Genomic DNA, 18,865 nt, shown 5'->3' with positions numbered 1-18,865 from the left:
TGGTTGCCTTCTGCATACCCTGACCAGAGCAGGGGATCGTGCCTGCAACCAAGGTTCGTGCTCTTGAGTGAAATTGAACCCAGGACCCTTCAGTCCGCAGGCCGACACTCTATCCACTGAGCCAAATGGGCTAAGGCCACAAAGGTCTTTGATCAGCTAAAACCACATGGCAAAATGTATACACTAAAGCCCAGAGCATTTTACTCTTGCAGATGACGATTGCTTCTTTTACATGCAATTGTAACAGTTCTGGCTATTTACTTTTTCGTAGCTAAAACAGAATACCAAGAAGCAGAGAGAACTCCAGGTAACAAAGCAGGTTCAAAGGTGTAGGTAAGAATCACAACCTGGCACCCAAGGGGAGTCCGGGGGTCATTTAATATAAGTTTCTATGGTTTTCAAACCTCTGGGACCCACAAAACCAGTGTTTTTCTAAATGGGAAATACCTCTGACTGTTGTGCTCCACTGCAAGGGTACAGGCATGCACACGTGTGCACACGCGCGCGCGCGCACACACACAGTTACTGAACAAAAGTTTCTTAAAATAACAGCTTTAAAAGATGCTTACTCATATGAATGCAATATATTCTGATATTTTCTATTGTATCTCATCAAAACATTCTGGTTGCAATACACTAAATAGTTCCATACCACAAGTGGACTGTGGTACTCAATTTAAAGAACTCGGTACTACACTCCCCATAAAAACATGATATGACTATGGATGTTTATAATAATGAGTTTTGGTTCAATTAACTACAGAAATACTGCAATTTTCAGAAATTTACCCTGAATAAGCAACATTTTCAGAATAGGGGTGTTTTGATCCAGCAACACTGTCTGTCCTTTCGGAATGACGACCAGCGACCCTTCCTCCGGGGGTGGCTCTCCTCCCCACGAGCAGTTGGAGGACCAAGCATCGACATACAGGAAGTCAGCCATCTCCTGCAACGGAACACGAGAGTCTCATCAACGTGGAGGTTTTATCAGAATTCTTCATACCACTTCTGAAAAAGGAACAAACTGCAAATGATAAACATTTTCATTAATAATAAGTATAACCTGCTTTAAGTATTTTATAGTTGCCTATTGGTTGATTTCACAGTAATAATAAAGTAAAAAAAATCATTACTGATTACCCCATAATTAAATTAAATAATAAAAAAATCGGAAATAATAAAATTTTAGTAATAAGCAAAAAACCAAAACCAAAAACACATAACCATATGATAGCCATAGCTCAGTTCTGTTTTGGAGACATTAACAAAGTAAAAAGCTCATTGCCAATCACCTCATGTCCCAGAGGCTAGTTTTCCTATCACGGTGGTTACAACACCCAGCGGCATTCTTACCCGTTTGGCCATCCCCATGCTTCCCACGGTGACGCGCACGGGAGCCCACCCTGAAGGAGTGTGGGCATTCGTCATGCAGATGATACATGTCTCATTGGAATACTCAACATCACATTTGGTTTCAGCTATGGTGACGCGAACATCCTGCGTATTTTCACTGTAAAGAAAAAGCGGGGGGGGGACGACATAAAATATTGATTTTTTTTTTTTCAAATTTCTAGGTCACATACGCATTATTGCGAAACTAATGATCTCACCCTATGATCCATCAAAGTACAGATTGAAACATTTTTCAGTAGTAAGACTTCAAAATATTTTTTCAGAAAAAAAGGATAAACACACACCAAAAAGGTGAGGAAATATAACTGTACAACCTAGAAGGTATTCTAGTGCTGGAGAAAAAACTGCCTGGGTTCAAGTTATTGAGAGATTCTACGTGGGCCTCTAAGCAGGCGCCTTGTTAGAGATGTTCAGGGATCATTTTGTCTATGTGACATTTTCACCACATTCACAGACTTCAAACTTCATCTCCATGTAAAATTGCATTTTGTGATCTGAAGGAGCTGGCATTTTGAAGTCAGCCTTATTCACTTAAATGATGAAGCAGTACATACATTTATGCTAATGATGACTATCTTTTAGGAAAAGGGAATCTGGCCTGTTACAATGAAAAGGTATTGATGCATGAAGTCATGTTTCATGGAAGCTGATCATGGTTGGACACGAGGTACTAGGGAAAGTGCAAGAAGGTGATTTATACTTGTGACGTTAGTAGGGTTTGGGGCAAGTTATTTAACCTTTGTAATCTTAGTCTCAACCACAGAGGGGATAAAATATCTAACAAGGCAGGAAGTTTCAGTAGGGTAGAAGGTGCCTGGCACAGATGAAGTACTCAGTAAATGTTAGCTTTTAGGACCATGATGTGTCTCAAGCATGACTCTTGAGCCGATGGGAACACATTACTTGACTGTATTTAAGCACTGCCCTGGCCTATGAGGAAGCAGGCAGGGTGGCTTGAGTCTGGAAACAGGCGTTGATGTTGGTGCAGTGAAGACAGTACCTGAAGCCTGATCCCATGACTGTAAGTCTGGTGCCCCCTGCTGTACTGCCTCTCTCGGGAGCTATTTTGGTGATGAGCGGAGTCAGTGACATGGTGTACGTGAAAGGAGTTGTGGACCGTGACAAATCCTTCCCATTGACCACACTCACTTCACAGGCTTGCTCAGGTCCCCTGCCTATGAGAAGAGAATGGAATTGAATACAAATTCTGCCTTCAGGCCCTATTCATTTATCAAAACCCCAAACATTTTCTTTTTATTATTTTTAAAATTTAAAAAGTATTTTTCAACTACAGTTTACATTCAATATTATTTTGTATTCGTTTCAGGTGTACAGCATAGTGGTTAGATAATCACATACTTTAGGAAGTGTTCCCCTGATGTTTCCAGTGCTCACCCAGCACCAAACATAGTTAGTACGATGTTATTGACTATATTTATTGTGCTGCACTTTGCATTTCTGTGACTATTCTGCAACTACCAATTTGTACTTATTAATTCCTTCACCTGTTTCACCCACCTTGTACCCGACCACCCCTCTGGTGACCATCAGTCTGTTTTCTGTATCTATGTGTCTGCTTTAATTTTGTTTGTTCATTTATTTTGTTCTTTAGGTTCCACATATAAATGACACCATATGGTATTTGTCTTTTATTGTCTGGCTTATCTCACTTTGCATAATGTATTCCAGGTCCATCCATGCTGTTACAAATGTTAAGGTTTCAGTCTTTTTTATGGCCAAGTAATATTCCATTGTATATAGGCACCACTGTGGGGTTTTTTTAATCCACTTGTCTATTGATAGGCACATTGGTTGCAATAGCACATTGGCTATTGTAAACAACACTACAATGAAACATAGGTGTGCACGTATTCTTTCTAATGAATGTCTTGGGTTTCTTCAGATATATACCCAGAAGTATAATCACTGGGTCATAAGGCATTTTCATTTCTAATTTTTCAGAAACCATCATACTGTTTTCCAGGGTGGCTGTACCATTCTGCATTCCTACCAACAGTGCACAAGGGTTCCCATTTTTTCCACATCCTTGCCAACACTTTGGATTTACTGATGATAGCCATTCTGGATCAAACATTTTCAATAGCATCTTCCTTTTCCCTAAATCACTCTCACAGGCTATGTGTGAAGTAATCAATATCTACAGCAATTGCCAAAAACATCCCGAGGTTCACACACATTAGCAAAGGGAAAAGCCGTCAGGCCCTCCATGGAAGCCGCTCATTGGGGACGGCTCTACAAACCTGCCTGTTTAGTGTTCCAGTCCTAGAGGAGCCAACGTGGCCAATCAGAGCAGGAAGGAAGAACTGCTAAGGGCAGGCACTCTGACAACAGCAAGGAGAGACAGCTGAAAGCAAGGTGAGAGACAGAAAAACTACAGAAACTCAATCCAAAAACGTAAGAAGAGCTTGTGTTAAGACAAGCATTCTCAAGACCTTGCTAAATCTCGACAGCGTTGCATTAAAAAAATTCAGGATACAAACTCTGATGTTGAAATGATAAATAAGCCCAGTCACCAAAATGTTACATTGTCTTCAATATTCTTTGTTTAAGAATTCAGAGAAAGATACCAAAATGTTTCGAAAAGCTTCATCAAATTTTGTTAATGTTTAAAAAATGTTAGCACATAAAACATATACTTTATTCTAGAATACTTCCTTTGGTTCCTCTTACATTTTGTTAGATAATTTAAAATTGTTGTGTATGTAAAATACAGGGTGTTTAAACTTTACAATAACCCATTGAATTGGGGTTAATAATATCTCCATTTAATTGATGAACAAACGGAAGCAGAGAGGAGTGGAGTTACTTAGCTAAGGTAACACAGTAAGTGGCAAACTGAGATGTTGGGGGCTCCTCGGAGTCCAGTTCTTAACTGCTAACTAAAGTTTTAAGAAAGAGTCATATTAGCAAAGTACAGAACATGTTTCTAGTATCAATCTGTCCACTTTACATACATTAACTTATTAAACCTCACAATAATCCTATAAAGTAAGCTAATGTGTTGGTCTCACTTTACAGACGAAGAAACTGAGGCAGCGTGAGGCTGAATAACTTGCCCAAAGACACAGCTCGGGTTTGCCCCTTGGCAACGCAGAGCAAGAGTTCACACTCATAGCCATTACACTGTCTCATCTTCAAGGGAAATCTAGTACTCCAGTGGGAACCAAACATGTCTTCTCCATTTGGCAAGCTTATCAAACCAAGAGCCCTCAGTTTAGGCGATAAACTGAAATACTGCAATTTATGATGAACAATTCAATTAACCCAAATGATATGAATCTTGACACACATAAATGTCAAGAAAATTCTGAAGAAATTGCTTAAAATCAGGACAGTTATAAAGATGATTCAATTGCCCCAAAGACACAAAAACTTGGAGAAAAAAGAAACCCAGTCTCTGATCTTTATAAAATTAAGCATTTCTCAAAGACTGCCATTCTTTTTTTCTGACAACTTACCATTATTAGGTGGAATTTTACATAACAATGTTGTGTCATCAGATTTAAGCCTATCGACTGCACATTCTGAGCCACACACGAATATTTTGGAATTTTGTGGATTAAACCCGGTGCCTGTCACAGTCATCGTCTGACCACCACCAAAGCTCCCTTGTGAAGACAAAACAGGGAAAAACAAAGCCGGTGAAAGAAAACCTCTTCTATTTTATGTATATACTTAACCTTAGTTTAACATCTGAAATAGAACTGATATTAAAGATTTTCATATGTGAAATTATATTTATAATATAGTCTGTTAATGCAATAGAATCTGTTTCTATTGACATGTTTTAAATCTTCACTGAGTAAATGTCACATCTGGTCATTTATTTAAACTACTGAAGACGAAAATCTTTTTAAAAGAGATGTCACAAAGAATTTCAGAGCAATAAACACATGCACGTAAAATTACTATTTTAATTAAGAACACACTGTTTATACTTTCATAAGGTTTTTGAACTAAAATAGTTTTTAAATAGAATATTTATGTAAATATTTACAGGCCAGTGATATCTAAATATGATTTTAAAAGAAATTTCCACATGTAACCTGGCCATTTTAATTAGGGTTAACTTTTACATAAGTTATATAGCACTAGGAGAAATATAGGCATTAAACTGATATTTTGAAATGACTGATGCCTTTGCATGCTTATTTATTTTATGCATAAACAAATATATTTTTAATGTGTTAAAAGAACTACACATTTTTGAAGAGTGTTTGTCCCCCTAAATAAGGCATTTACTGAAATAATATAAAATATGTGTAGGTTTCGCACACTCATGACTACCTTGGCGTGGCTGAATGTTGTGAATGGTAAGTGGGTACTCAAATACAAGCGTGGACACGGCAGAGCCTTTTGTCTCATGATGCATCGTAACAGGAAACGTGCCACCAGCATGATCGCCAACGATGCATTGCAATACACTGTCATTGGCCATGGTTACATTACACTGAGTATGATTTATAACCACCGAAATTTCCAAGATATCAATACCAAAATTTGATCCAGTGATCTGAATTTTGGTTCCTGGTGGACCTTTAAGAAGAAAAGCAAACAATATAAATAAATCTAAATTGTAATACACATCTATTTAAAATATATCTATTTACTTCCATAAAGAAAAATAATATCCAGTATTTAAAAATGGATATAAATATCAACAAAACATCTGTGTCTTATACATTACAGTTTGTGGGATATTAACTATAAGCTATGACAACCTTCATTATTTTCCAGCCCCTTCTGTCCATTCTACTGAGTTGTAAGTTATGAATTCAGGCTAGTGGAGAAGAAAGGACAAGAGAAGATAGATCTAGAGTTAGGAAGTATGAATGTCTAAGCAGGAGAGGGTGGGGGTATATTTTGTTTTCATTTTTGATACTTTCCAGCTATTAGAAATTCTTTGAGGATAAATGGTAAATTAATTTAAAGACTTGTAGATGAAGGCTGATCCCTTGAATAAATGTACACAGAACAAAGTGCTTCAATCCCTCTGTTCCCTTCCCCCTCCTTTCGACAAAAATGCATCGAAGACATTAAACACGTGGAATTTTTCATAGGTCATCCAGATGACCTACATACCTAAGTATTAAGTGAGTAGATATTAAGTAACATAACTTGTTACAATGCAGAATCACCAAGCAGTAGTTTGATTTTAATTAAAATAGTAATAGTAAAAATAACCATATAATTGACCATAGTAAAGATCACTGAAATATATATTGTCATTTTAAAGACCACTAATAATAATAGCCCTAGCCAGTGTGGCTCAGTGGATAAGAGTGTCAGCCTGCGGACTGAAGGGATCCAGGCTTGATTCTGGTCAAAGGCACAAACCTCACTGTGGGCTCGATCCCCAGTAGGGGGCGTGCAGGAGGCAGCTAATCAATGATTCTCTCTCATCATTGATGTTTCTCTCTCTCTCTCCTTCTCCCTTCCTCTCTGAAATCAATAAAAATATATAAAAAAATAAAGGCCACTAATATTAATGAGATCTTAAAAATACTTTAAAGATATAAACTAAACAATGTTATTAGGGTCTTAAATTTTTAATTTTGTCTGGCATTTTCACCTTTCAAATGGAAGTGTTGTTCTAAGTGTGACCTATTGCCTTATCTTTTTAGAAAATAAAACAGCTCAATGGCACTTCCTACAAGTCTTATGTCTTCAAATAAATTGTTTTGAAGGAGACATTCAAAGGGAGAGTAATGAAACATGAATGGTTTGTGGAAATAAGGCACATATGCCCATACCTAGTTCATTTGCAATGACTACAAATATATGGGGGAAGAATGTCACTGCTTACCCAGACTTGACACTTTGCTGGACATATAAACTAAAAAACACTTTGTAACGGATAACACATAAAGACTTCTTTACTAAAGGGACCATTCTAAGTTCTATCATATCAATGGCATGCAGTTTCATCAGTGGAAAGTAAAAGAACCAAGATTTGAACCTAGGCATCAAGACCACATTCTCACCCATGATACTATGGCTGCCTCTCCAGAATTTATTACATAGATGATAAGCATTCCAACAGTTTAAAGAGGATCAGAAATAGCATAACATAAAGACAAAGGCTCAAGAGACATCTCAATCTATATTAGCTTAGGAAAAATGAATCATGCTAAATTAAGAAAATCTATATTTTATATTAGTTCCTTAACTGATGATCTAATTACCTCTTTGAAAGGATGCTGTTGTGTTAATAAGTTAATCAATTTTAGTTTCATAGTAACAAGGTATTCCAAAAAATTCTCTATGTTGTTTTGATCAACTTCTTGTGAATCGAGCAGGTGTTTCCTGTGCCATGTCAATCAACTTTGGTGACATAAATTCATTACCAATTTTAGTCCATAGTTATCTATCTATTTCTCCTTCATTTTGAAATTTAGGTCAAGTTAATGATGATTTTGTTTCAGAATAGAAGTTGGAATTTGACTAAAAATTTTATCCCAAGAATGTGCAAAAAATAATCAAAAAATAGCGATTACACAGAACTCAAATTCCATGTATTAACTGGCTTAAACAGGGTTGTCTAAAAATATATCTTAATAATCCTTTATAAACATTATTCCAAATCTATGCTAATAAGTATTAGCAAGAATATATCAAGACAATAAAAAGGTAGGTATTGGGATACCTGTGCTTGGAACAATCTCTCTGAGGAGTGGTGTATCCTCCCAGGCATACGTAAACGACAGCGGTGGGTAAGCGACTGCATTAACAAAGATCTTCACATTGACCCGTCCAGCTGCTCCTGCTGGGGTGCGGCAGTAGACTTCACTGGCGTTGACAGAAATAATCTGACAATATTCATCCCCAACAGTGACAGTGGTGTTGCCTGGGTAGAAGCCATTTCCTGTGATCACCAAAGTAGTCCCACCACCAATGCTCCCAGAAGCCGGCGTGACAGATGCCACTGCGGGGCTGCTAACACTCAGGTTTCCCAGGGCCAGGCCCTTACTTGCCACCACAACACTCACGGGATGAAGTCCAGCCGGGAGAGGAGTCACAAGAACAGTGATGTTATTTTCAGTGACATCTACAGCTCTGAACTGTTGGTTTCCAATGAAAACAGCAATGTCCTCCAAGATAGTGCCAAAACCTTCTCCTTCAATAAGGGCTTTTACAGATCCCGTGATAGAATTTGGGGAGATGCTTGTGATAAAAGCAGCGATGCTTTCTGAGTATGAAAAGCTGCAGTTCCCCTGACACTGGGCAGGCACCCCATGGATTAGAAGCTGTACTGTCACAAGCTGGTGGGGAGCAGGAGATGTTTCACATTCAATGGTTGTATAATTCACTGATAGAACTTCACACGGAAAACGGCCCATACGGACCTCGACAGCTGCAGAAGAAACTGAGAATCCAGAGCCTTTTATGGTCACCTTTGTCATTCCTGTAGTTGATCCTGCATTTGGCAACACCATATTGATGTTTGGCAAAAGTACAAATCGCCTATCAAACTCATTGGGCAGGGTGTTGATAGCAATGCCCAGGTTGTAGACAGTTAGAGTGACAATTTCCCTGATGCCAACATCCATTGAGTTTTGAGGGTCAATATGACATACAATGGAACTGGCACTACTTTCTTCTACAACACAGGGATAGCTACCAATTGTAACCTGAAAATAAAATGAATATGAAAATAGGTCAATACATTTCTCTAATACAAAGTTAAATTTTGTATTGCCAGAAACTTGATTTTTAAAAATTACTGAAGTGCACATTTTTATGCATAAAGTTGATTTGGGGGACTGATTAAGGCATATCTTGGATTAATCTTAAAACTAAGTTATATGGGGGGGGGAAGAGGAACAAATGTAATAATCTGAACAATAAAGATTTAATTAAAAAAAGTAAGACAAACAAAAAAAACTAAATTATGATTGTCCATAAATGGCCACAGCTACGTTTTCATAATAGTCAAAAAGGGGAATACAATTCAAATGTCCATGAACTCATGAAAGATAAATAAAATGTGTATGCCAGACAATAGAATATTATTCAGCCATAAAAAGGAAATGAAGTTCTGATACGTGGAATAACATGGATGAACCTTGAAAATGACATGCTTAGTGAATAAAGCTGGTCATAAATGACATATTGTATGATTCTATTTATAGGAAATGACCAGAATAGGAAATCCAGAGAAACAGAAATTAGATTAGTGGTTGTTTAGAGCAGGGAGGTATTGAGGGGTTTGGAGTAATATCTAAGGCAGGGATGGGGAATGTCCCACATAAGGCCCACAAAATCATTTGGTCTGGCCCTGACAAGGCATTAGGGGTGAGTTAATTAAATGTTTGACCAAATACATCACCCTAATTTTTAAGTTATGACCCTTAAATGATGTTATAAATATCCAAATGGCCATTGGCAGAAGAAAGATTCCCCACCGCTGGTAAAGGTTGTAGGGTTTCTTTGGGGTAATAAAATGTTCTAAAATTGACTGGGGTGATAGATATGTAACGACTATACTAAAAGCTATTGAAATGTGCACTTTAAATGGGTCAATTGTACAGTATGTGCATTGTATGACAATAAAGCTGTTAGAAGTTAAATTATGAGGTTATGGACAAAATATCTTCCTTTTATTGAGTATATAAAAGTAAAATGGAGAGCTTTATATAATCTTACCTTATTAGCACATGTCAGATTACTGAAGCCATGTCCAGTAATCGTTATCAGTTCATTTACTGTTCCGGTAGATGGACTAATGCTGCTGATAGATGGTGAAAAACAACTTGAAAGCTCAAAGAGCAATTTATCTGAATTTTTAACCCCGGTATTGTTCGGGCCACACAGGGGTTCTGTTGCTAGGCAGCCTGTCACAGAGCTTCCCACGTGCAAATTCACAGGTTCTCCTTTAGACAAAAGAACTGCCTGTAAGTCATGGATAATATTCTAAAGTAAGAGCTGTTTTCAAATTTCATTATTCTTTATTTTGACCATGGTGGTTTATATTCTAGTAAACCCCCCTTTAAAAAAAAAGACAAGAGGGGTCCCAGGCAGTACAAAGTTAAAAGAAAGAACTTGTCAAAGACGATACAGTAAAGAGTGAATATAAAACTAACTTATTCTTCAATTTGTCTAAGGCCAGATCCCAAGGGGAAAATAAAAAAAATAACATCATTTCATAGTTTAATGTATTTTTGGGCATGTACCGAATATCAGGACTTTTTAATATTTTATCTTAGTTGAGGCACACAGGATTCCGGGAGAATGGCAAGACAACATTAATATGATCCTTATTAATAGAATAAACTCCAGCCTCAAAGTAGTCCAGACCTATTCCAGGCAGAAGCAGGATTGGACCCAGCTAACTGCATCCTATTCCAGAAAGACTGAATATGCCTGGGTCACCGAGTCACAGGGTGTCCATCTTTAGCTCTTACCTTGAGCGTATGTGGCTTCGGTGCTGCCCACAGACAGGTGCAGGGGAATGCGCCTGCTTTCAGCTGGTAGAACGTTAATGACTCCTTGGAGAACAATGGAGTGGGCCTCATCAACATACCCACTGCTATAATAATGGATTCCAGGTGAAGTAAATTGGTAAGAAAATGAACCTGCCATAATATAAGATTGTACATAATAAATACAAGCAATTGATGCATCTTTGAAAAGAAATTTGTTCAAATGCACATGCAGATGACAGGTTTCTTATGTTTCATATATTCAACAGAACGTACGTGGTAAGGAAACGAGTCGGTGGCTATAAAGAGCTATTGTGTATAATGAACTTACATTGAGGAAGACAAGATCCAGCTTTACCTTTTCTAGAAAACGATGTCAAACCTGGCATAACTTACCAAAGTTTAAAGACCAACTCAACAAGAAATGAACAATAAACAAATAATACTTAGCTTGTGTTCATGAGTAAAAAAGTTTCTAACTGCTACATGTATACAATAAAAAGCTGTCTAAAAGACACACTGCACGGAGTTGTCCTAGAATAAATACTGATGATAAGCTGATTCCAATCAACAGAATTTCATTCCTTGCTAGCAGACTGGTATGCTTAAAAAATATTCCAATTTCCCTTCTATTTTGCTTGTTTCTATATGTTTTTCTATTGGTTTATTCTAGAATGAATAAAGACACTTTGGTGTCAGAAATTCATCAGCAATATATAAAATACCTTGCTTACATTCACTTATATCTTATGAATTTGTAAATTTTTGCTACAGCAAAAAAAGTCAACTAAATCATTTTGTATATTTGCATATATTATTTACACATGTGTTTTAAATCTAAACAAAATATCTTTTTATTATATCTAGGAAAAAGAAGCATGATGCAAAACTCAACAAAGTGAAAACATACCTGATGCGGATTTTTCTCTTCCATTCATAAATCCTTTGCCATCATAAGTTACACTTCCAGGACTGGAGACAGAGAAAACTCTATATCCTATTCCCATAAGAAATGGATGTGCTTGCCAATGCCATGTCACAGTGTCTCCCACAGATACATTTAAGACTGATGGTGACCAGGCATAACCTAACCCATGTACTGGGAGCAAAAAAGGGGTCACATTTTATAAGGAAAAAGAATAAAAAATTCTTATAATTATCTTTGAAAATATTGCATTTTTATATAGCTACTAGTGAAATCTTTTTACATAACATGGTAAAACTCATGTGCATAATTCAAACATGTAACAGAAATAAACAGAAATAATGAAAATTAAAGACAGAAGCTAAGGAAAAAAGTAACCTACACAACAATAAAACTGATGATCAAGACACAACTTGAAAATAATCAGAAAGTCAATAAACAAGTTGTTCAGAAATATCTCATGAAAGTTTTTAAAGCCGATTAATTTTTTAAACATATTTTTCTCAGGCACAGAGGCATACAAAAATCTATATAATTTCAATTTGAATGTTCATTAAGAAATCCACTGACTGATAACGAACTAGAGTAATTCAGGAGGTTCTGTGATGCAGTAAAACCCAACAGCAATTACTGAACTTGGAAACTAAAATCTGGCCTTTTGGACTCAAGTCTACCACTAATTCACCATGTAGCCCTGTATGTCAATGGGGATACCACTGACAAATTATAGAAAGAAATACAATAGTCACTCTCTGAAAACTTTAAAATATAATATAAATAAAAACCAATTTAATTTTAAGGTAAGTACCCCTATTATATACAATATATAAATGTTGGCTGATACCTGAATCTTCCCCATCATTGGTAATCCTGAATACATTCCCTGTTGAAGGAAGAGTACATTTTATGACATCCGATGTTGATGATGTCACACTGCAAGGGAAGGACCCTAGAAAGAATAAAGATGGGGTAAAAAATATTCTCAAATATTTTTTGAACTATAGAAATAAAGTATAATTACTAAAAAGTCAAGGCCCTACAAAAACTCCATATTATATAGCAGGCTTTTGGTACAGTTTTCTGATAGTAATCATGTTTGAGTCTTAATTATTTTTTGAACATAAAAATAATTATTTCATATACATTAAATACACAATCATTATTTATTGAAATCAAAAATGGTTATTCAGTTTCCCTTTACTACCTTCACCAAATATACTTAACCTTTTATAAACTAATAGGAAGATAAAGCTTCTACGATTGAGCATATTAGTGTAATAACTCAGCACCTATAGCACATCCTTTAAGCTGGGAAAACATGAAACAACCCTGCCGTGAGGATGAAACTCTTACCTAAGAGCACGGTGTTCTCAGTGGGTATTGTGCTAAACCCCAAGCCCATTATAGTGATTTCAGTTCCCCCATATAAGGAACCTCTCTGTGGAAACATATTGTTCACTTCCAAAATATACTGTATAGAAGCATTTAACTTGTCTCTGCAAAAGAAAAATCAATAGATGTTTCAATGAGCGTCCCATGGGGTCAAGCTGTTAAACTTTTCCTAGCATAGGATTCATTTAAGAAGAGAACGTAATCTGATAATTATCATGAACCTCAATTTGGTTAGATAGCATGTAGATAATAGTTTCTCCCTCCAGCCTTCATGTGAGTTCAGTTCCAAAAGTTATACCCTTAATTTGAAACAGGAGGTGTAGAAAGGTAAAAAAAAAAAAAAAAAAAAAAAAAAGCATCTAAGTATTATAAGGTTAATGTCTGCTTCTTTTCCTATCCTGGCACTATTCGCCCCATCTGTTCCACAACGCCATGCCATCAAGTTTATGTTCATTGCCATACCTTGTGGAAGCAAACCCCCAGTTTCTGACTTCTACGTGGATATCATGTTTCCCAGGAGACAACATGGGCAAAAGGCATCTGATTTCGGTGACGTTCCAGTGAAGAATCTGGCAGGGTTTTCCTCCCACATACACCTCCACGCTTTGTGTAGGGTCAGTTCCAAAGTTATAACCCTTAATTGTTAAATTTCTTTCTCCTATTATTTAAAATAAAAAGGTTTTACAAAAAGGTTCAACTGATTATGCAGTATGCAGTTTGCATATGAAGTAAACCAACTCATCTCTTTCACTGGATTTGGGAAATCCCAACACTTACGGAGGCAAAAGAGAAATCAAAAGAGCTGAGAGCTGTCATATGGAGATAAAATCCACATTTAATTGTTTCACAGGGGGCAAAAAATGACAAAGCACTTTTAAAAAAACAGTATTTTTCTCCTATTGTGCATGTTCAAAGTGAAATAATAAAAAGACTAGTCTATGGGTGTTTTTTTAAAAAAAACACACCTCATGTCTGTTTTGCTTTAAGACACAGAGCTTTGAAGAGAGACTGTTTCAAAAGTCTCTCTAGAAATGGTTTATGTATGTCAAATAACTGATCTTATTGAAGAACTAGAGGCCTGATGCAAGAAAGTCATGCAAGGGGCTTGGCCCCCCGCCACGGCGGCAGTGGCTACCTCAGCCCCTGCCACTGTGGCTTCTTCCAGAAGGTCGTCCGGAAGAACATCCGGTCTAATTAGCATATTACACTTCTATTATTATAGATGTGTTACCTAGTATTGTCCGTACTCTGGGACTAAAATCAGTTATAACTGGAGTCTGTAAACAATTGTAACTATAAGCATCCTTTTTTGTGGCTTGAAATCCATTGGTAATAACTGAAATATCAACTGTACCCTCAATTCTCTGAAATAAGAGGAAAAAATAAAACCATTAGAAAATGTTAAATGTTGAGATACAGCTATCCAATGCCTAAAAGCAATCAGAATTATTCAAAATATACTTCCAAAGATGTTTTCTTTCAAAGTCATGAATAAAAGTCAGTTTTCAGATATTTATAAAGTCCTGTTTTTAAATATAGGTTACATGTTTAAATTCTTTAGAGAAAGGCATATGTTATAGTGGTTTTGATCAATTTAATTGCATCAAAATTACTGAATTCCTGAGGATTTGGCAATACAATCGAAATGCTCTAGACAAGTGATTCTCTAACAAAACAAGATATAAAAAGTTGTGACATTTTGCTCTTAAAATAGACTCAAATATACTTTTTATTCACCTTCACTGACAAATCACATTATTATATTGTTAGCTAACCTAGTTCCAGAATCCAAGACTAACATTTGGACCACTAAAAAGATATTTGGTGCTGTCCCTGATATTGCACATGCACAATTACCAATTATGAAAAATTTTTATATCTAGTATTTACTTAATGCACACTGATTGTTTAATATCATAACATAATTTAAACAAAGTAAGCTTTAATCTACCTATCCTCCAGATTCTCATCTCAATTATTATTCTATGCATACTCAAATTTCCTTTTCTACAGATTTCAACTGCATGACACCCATCTTAGTCTGCTATATTTTTTAAATGTGAGTGGCTGGATTCATCATCCTTTTGCACTTAACAAGCAAACTGGAGTCTTTGTTTTAATTTAAACACTTTTTTTTAAAAAAAAAATAAAGAACAATGATTGATTCTAAAATAGAATATTCCATGGGGAACTTCAGTGTGCTTTTTAAATCAATAAACTGAAAATTAACACATTTAAAATGTATGCTCCTTTATAAAAACGAAAAAAAATCTAGCCCTAGTTGGTTTGGCTCAATGGATAGAGCATCAGCCTGCAGATTGAAGGGTCCTGAGTTCGGTTCCAGTCAAGGACATGTGCCCAGGTTGCAGGCTCGATCCCCAGTGGAGGGCATGAAGGAGGCAGCCAATCAAGGGTTCTCTCTCATCACTGATGTTTCTATCTCTCTCTCTCTCCTTCTCCCTCCCTCTGTGAAAACAATAAAAATATATTATTTAAAAAATCTAAATTTGCTTCCCTGAAGTTTTTAGACTATTTATTAGTAATAAATCTTTTTCATCCTTTGTTTACATGGTCAACTCCCATTCATCTTTACGCTATGAAAGGACATCAGCTTTTTTATGGAACTCTTTCTAACACTCTCTTCCCACATATTTTATCTTTAATTTGCATTTAATCCTATTATTTCAAATGGAATACACTGTTAATATTGGTTTATGTGCCTGTCATCCTCAATGATGTGAATTTAAGTATCTAGAATATGGAATAATATTTTGTATTTGGATATTGGCAAAAAGATGTTGAAGAAATAATTGTTAAAAAGCATAACCAAAACTCTGTACTTTCTAGGAAAATATGTAATTTGTTTAACCCTTTACTGAGATGTTTCTTAATTCCTAAGATTTCAGGTAAATGACTAAAATCAGATGTCTTACTTTTGGGGTTCTGCAGGTTATCTTACTCAAATCCCCATCAATCACATTGCAGGTTTCGTTTCCAACTAATACCTTTGAATTTTCATTAAAGCCAGTTCCAGATAGAGTCAGAAGATTACCACCTACATAAAGAAGAAAACAACCCAACAACAACAGAGTAACTATAACAACAAGAAACTTTGGCAATAATCTAACCCATCATTGAGGAATTGTCTAATCATCCGGGGGATGGGTTGGCAAACAGATCAGGGACCAAACTCGAGATGTATACAACCACACCATACACCCGAGCCTGCGCTCTGAAGCCAGAGACTGTAAAGGAGCTGGGCTAAGCAATTTAATGAAATAACAAATTTGCAACCAACATTGCTTTTGGGACATTACCAGCAGCAATTATTATTTTTCCCCGAGTGCCTCCTTCATACGAAAGAGAAATTATGCTGTTTCTATTTGCTCAACCATTCCGTGGTGGGACATGAGAGTGAATTCAGACTCTTACCAAATCCCAAATGTTAACACCTCTAAGTAAAAGTTAAACTGAGAAAACATCCCAACAAAATAACCTAAAAGCACAAAACATGCCAGAAGTTCAAGATCAGCACAAAATCCAAAACTAACCGTTATAAAACAAACAAACACAAAATTCAATAGAAATGAGACAACAGACAAAATGTGTTATTTTCTTCTCATCTTCTGCGTCAGCCTCCCTTTCTCCGATTTGTTCCCGGAACCTTTTTTGGGTCAAGTAGCTCCATGGAGACTGTGGTTACAAACGGAGCAGCTGGTAAGCAGAATAATAACTAATAAATCTTATCTTGACATAACTGATGAGCTTGTTCTAGAAACATGTGATAATTGATGATATTAATTCAATAACCTAAGATGTAAGTATAAGCAGTCACCCTGACTTGTGCTTCGTAAGAAACAAAAGAACTAGTCAGCCATTTAATCACTCTGACTCCTACGGGGGAGTCTCTTTGTTCTATATGAGGGAGGTTTGGGTTCCTCTCCCTTTACCCTGTTCTGGAAATAGTGCAATGAAATGATGGAAATGGATGCAACGTTCTTTGTTTAGAACAATTAGCCATTACCTGCTAAGCTTCCAGAAACAGGCCGGATGTGTGCGATCTGACTCTGATACATGAAGTGGAATTCCTCGTCCTCTACGTGCCGTGCTAGTCCAACGTCAGCTATGGTCACAGCAACTGGGAAGTGCCCAGCACTTCCATTCAGGATCTGGCACTTGATCTCATTTTCTTGGGATAAGAAAGAAGAAAAGGATAAAGCCAACGTTTTTATGAGGTCAAATTATTGAAATGTTATATTTGCAAATATAAACATTCGCCTTCATTATTATACACCCAAGAAATATACCTAAGGAAAACTACTCAACTATTAATGAGAGAGAAAAAAATCTTTACGAACTACCTGAAATCAGAACTCCTGGAAAAGAGTTAGAAAAAAGAATGATGAAACCAAAGTAAACAATTTGCTCCTGACTGCTATTGTGGCAAAAAAAGGGGGATATAATAATTTAAAATTTTAATCTGTAAGACCATTCATATCAATAATTTCTTTTAAAAATTGGTTCAATATATTGTTTGTGTCTGTCCCAAATTGAGTAAAATGGTTTTTCACAGGGAAGGTGATTGAATCGAAATGAAAACACCTTCTCCACTTCATTTAGAACAGTATGTGTTTACTTGTAATACAGGTGCAGAACTGACTGGTAGATCTCAAGCGTGCATACAAGACCTAACTGAAAAACAACTTGAATTATATGAAAGATGGATTTGCTTACATAGTTCCAGCTTGCTAGAATTAAGAAATACACCTAGGATTAGGGAAATAAATACTTATGGCCCTCATTTTTTCATGAGCAGAAAAGGTAAATAATCTTTGAATTCTGTTAATGATAGAGTTTCTGTTGGACTAAAAGTCAGGGAAGATGGCCACATCCTCTTCCTCATGAATAATGGGGCATTGTCAAAGCATAGGCAGAGGGACTGTGGAATACCAGAGCAGCAATTCACATATTTCTGTGTCCCAGACACCCACCAAAGAAGAAAAGATTTTATGTAATCACTTTATGAAGGAAAAAGGAGAAAAATCAACTATCATGGGATAAAGACATGGTACAACAGTGAAAGGATTAGTTTGTGGTCACAACCAAAGATTAAAAAGATAAAACATTTTCCCAGAGCAGTTTGCCAATTTCATGACCCCACAGGTTCTCTTATAGGATAATAGTGGTCTTTGATCCCACTTTCTCTGAGAGGAGGACAATTACACTCAGTAAGAATAATTTTTAAAAGAACCTACCATTCATAGAAAGAAGGGAGCAACCTATTGGTCCAACTGAGACAGAAACAGTGGAACTGGGAGAGAATCCAGAACCTGATATGGTTAGAATTGTTCCTTCTTCGGAGGACCCTGAAAAATGATGTTTAAATAGCAATGTTAACATGATAAGACATAGAACCTATAGTTGTGAAATCAGATATTTCTCAGAGAAAAATAATTCTTATCTTTTAAAAGATATAAACTATTAGCCTATAAACCAGCAAGGGTGTGGGGGGTGACGCATTTATTCAGCAATGGTATTTTTTTCCAGTGAATTACTCTACATTGCTTTTTATTTTGAATCTGTGTATTAATAGAGATTAGTGGGAAGAATTATCTTACTGAAAGTATGAAATAAAGTAAGGAAAGGAAAATTATGCTTACAATAAAGAAATTAAACATCTCTATATGGTGAC

General features: G+C 36.3%; 1 protein-coding gene across 1 annotated transcript in view; it reads right to left on the bottom strand.

The window, feature by feature from the left end:
• PKHD1L1 (PKHD1 like 1) overlaps positions 1 to 18,865 on the bottom strand; it is a 126,087-nt gene that overhangs the window by 56,386 nt on the left and 50,836 nt on the right. The window contains exons 28-43 of the mRNA XM_081111550.1: positions 18,429 to 18,539; positions 17,198 to 17,362; positions 16,107 to 16,228; positions 14,405 to 14,537; positions 13,636 to 13,831; positions 13,135 to 13,277; positions 12,626 to 12,730; positions 11,767 to 11,955; positions 10,839 to 11,009; positions 10,081 to 10,307; positions 8,081 to 9,065; positions 5,722 to 5,970; positions 4,893 to 5,042; positions 2,414 to 2,588; positions 1,354 to 1,510; positions 790 to 946 (exon numbers count right to left, since the gene is read on the bottom strand). Of these exons, the coding sequence (XP_080967676.1) occupies positions 790 to 946; positions 1,354 to 1,510; positions 2,414 to 2,588; positions 4,893 to 5,042; positions 5,722 to 5,970; positions 8,081 to 9,065; positions 10,081 to 10,307; positions 10,839 to 11,009; positions 11,767 to 11,955; positions 12,626 to 12,730; positions 13,135 to 13,277; positions 13,636 to 13,831; positions 14,405 to 14,537; positions 16,107 to 16,228; positions 17,198 to 17,362; positions 18,429 to 18,539 (3,435 nt within the window). The remainder of the gene's footprint in view (positions 1 to 789; positions 947 to 1,353; positions 1,511 to 2,413; positions 2,589 to 4,892; positions 5,043 to 5,721; positions 5,971 to 8,080; positions 9,066 to 10,080; positions 10,308 to 10,838; positions 11,010 to 11,766; positions 11,956 to 12,625; positions 12,731 to 13,134; positions 13,278 to 13,635; positions 13,832 to 14,404; positions 14,538 to 16,106; positions 16,229 to 17,197; positions 17,363 to 18,428; positions 18,540 to 18,865) is intronic.

Source organism: Myotis nattereri, assembly GCF_964212035.1.
Source record: "Myotis nattereri genome assembly, chromosome: 17".
Classification (NCBI taxonomy): domain Eukaryota; kingdom Metazoa; phylum Chordata; class Mammalia; order Chiroptera; family Vespertilionidae; genus Myotis; species Myotis nattereri.
This window is presented reverse-complemented; position numbering and strand designations above follow the sequence as displayed.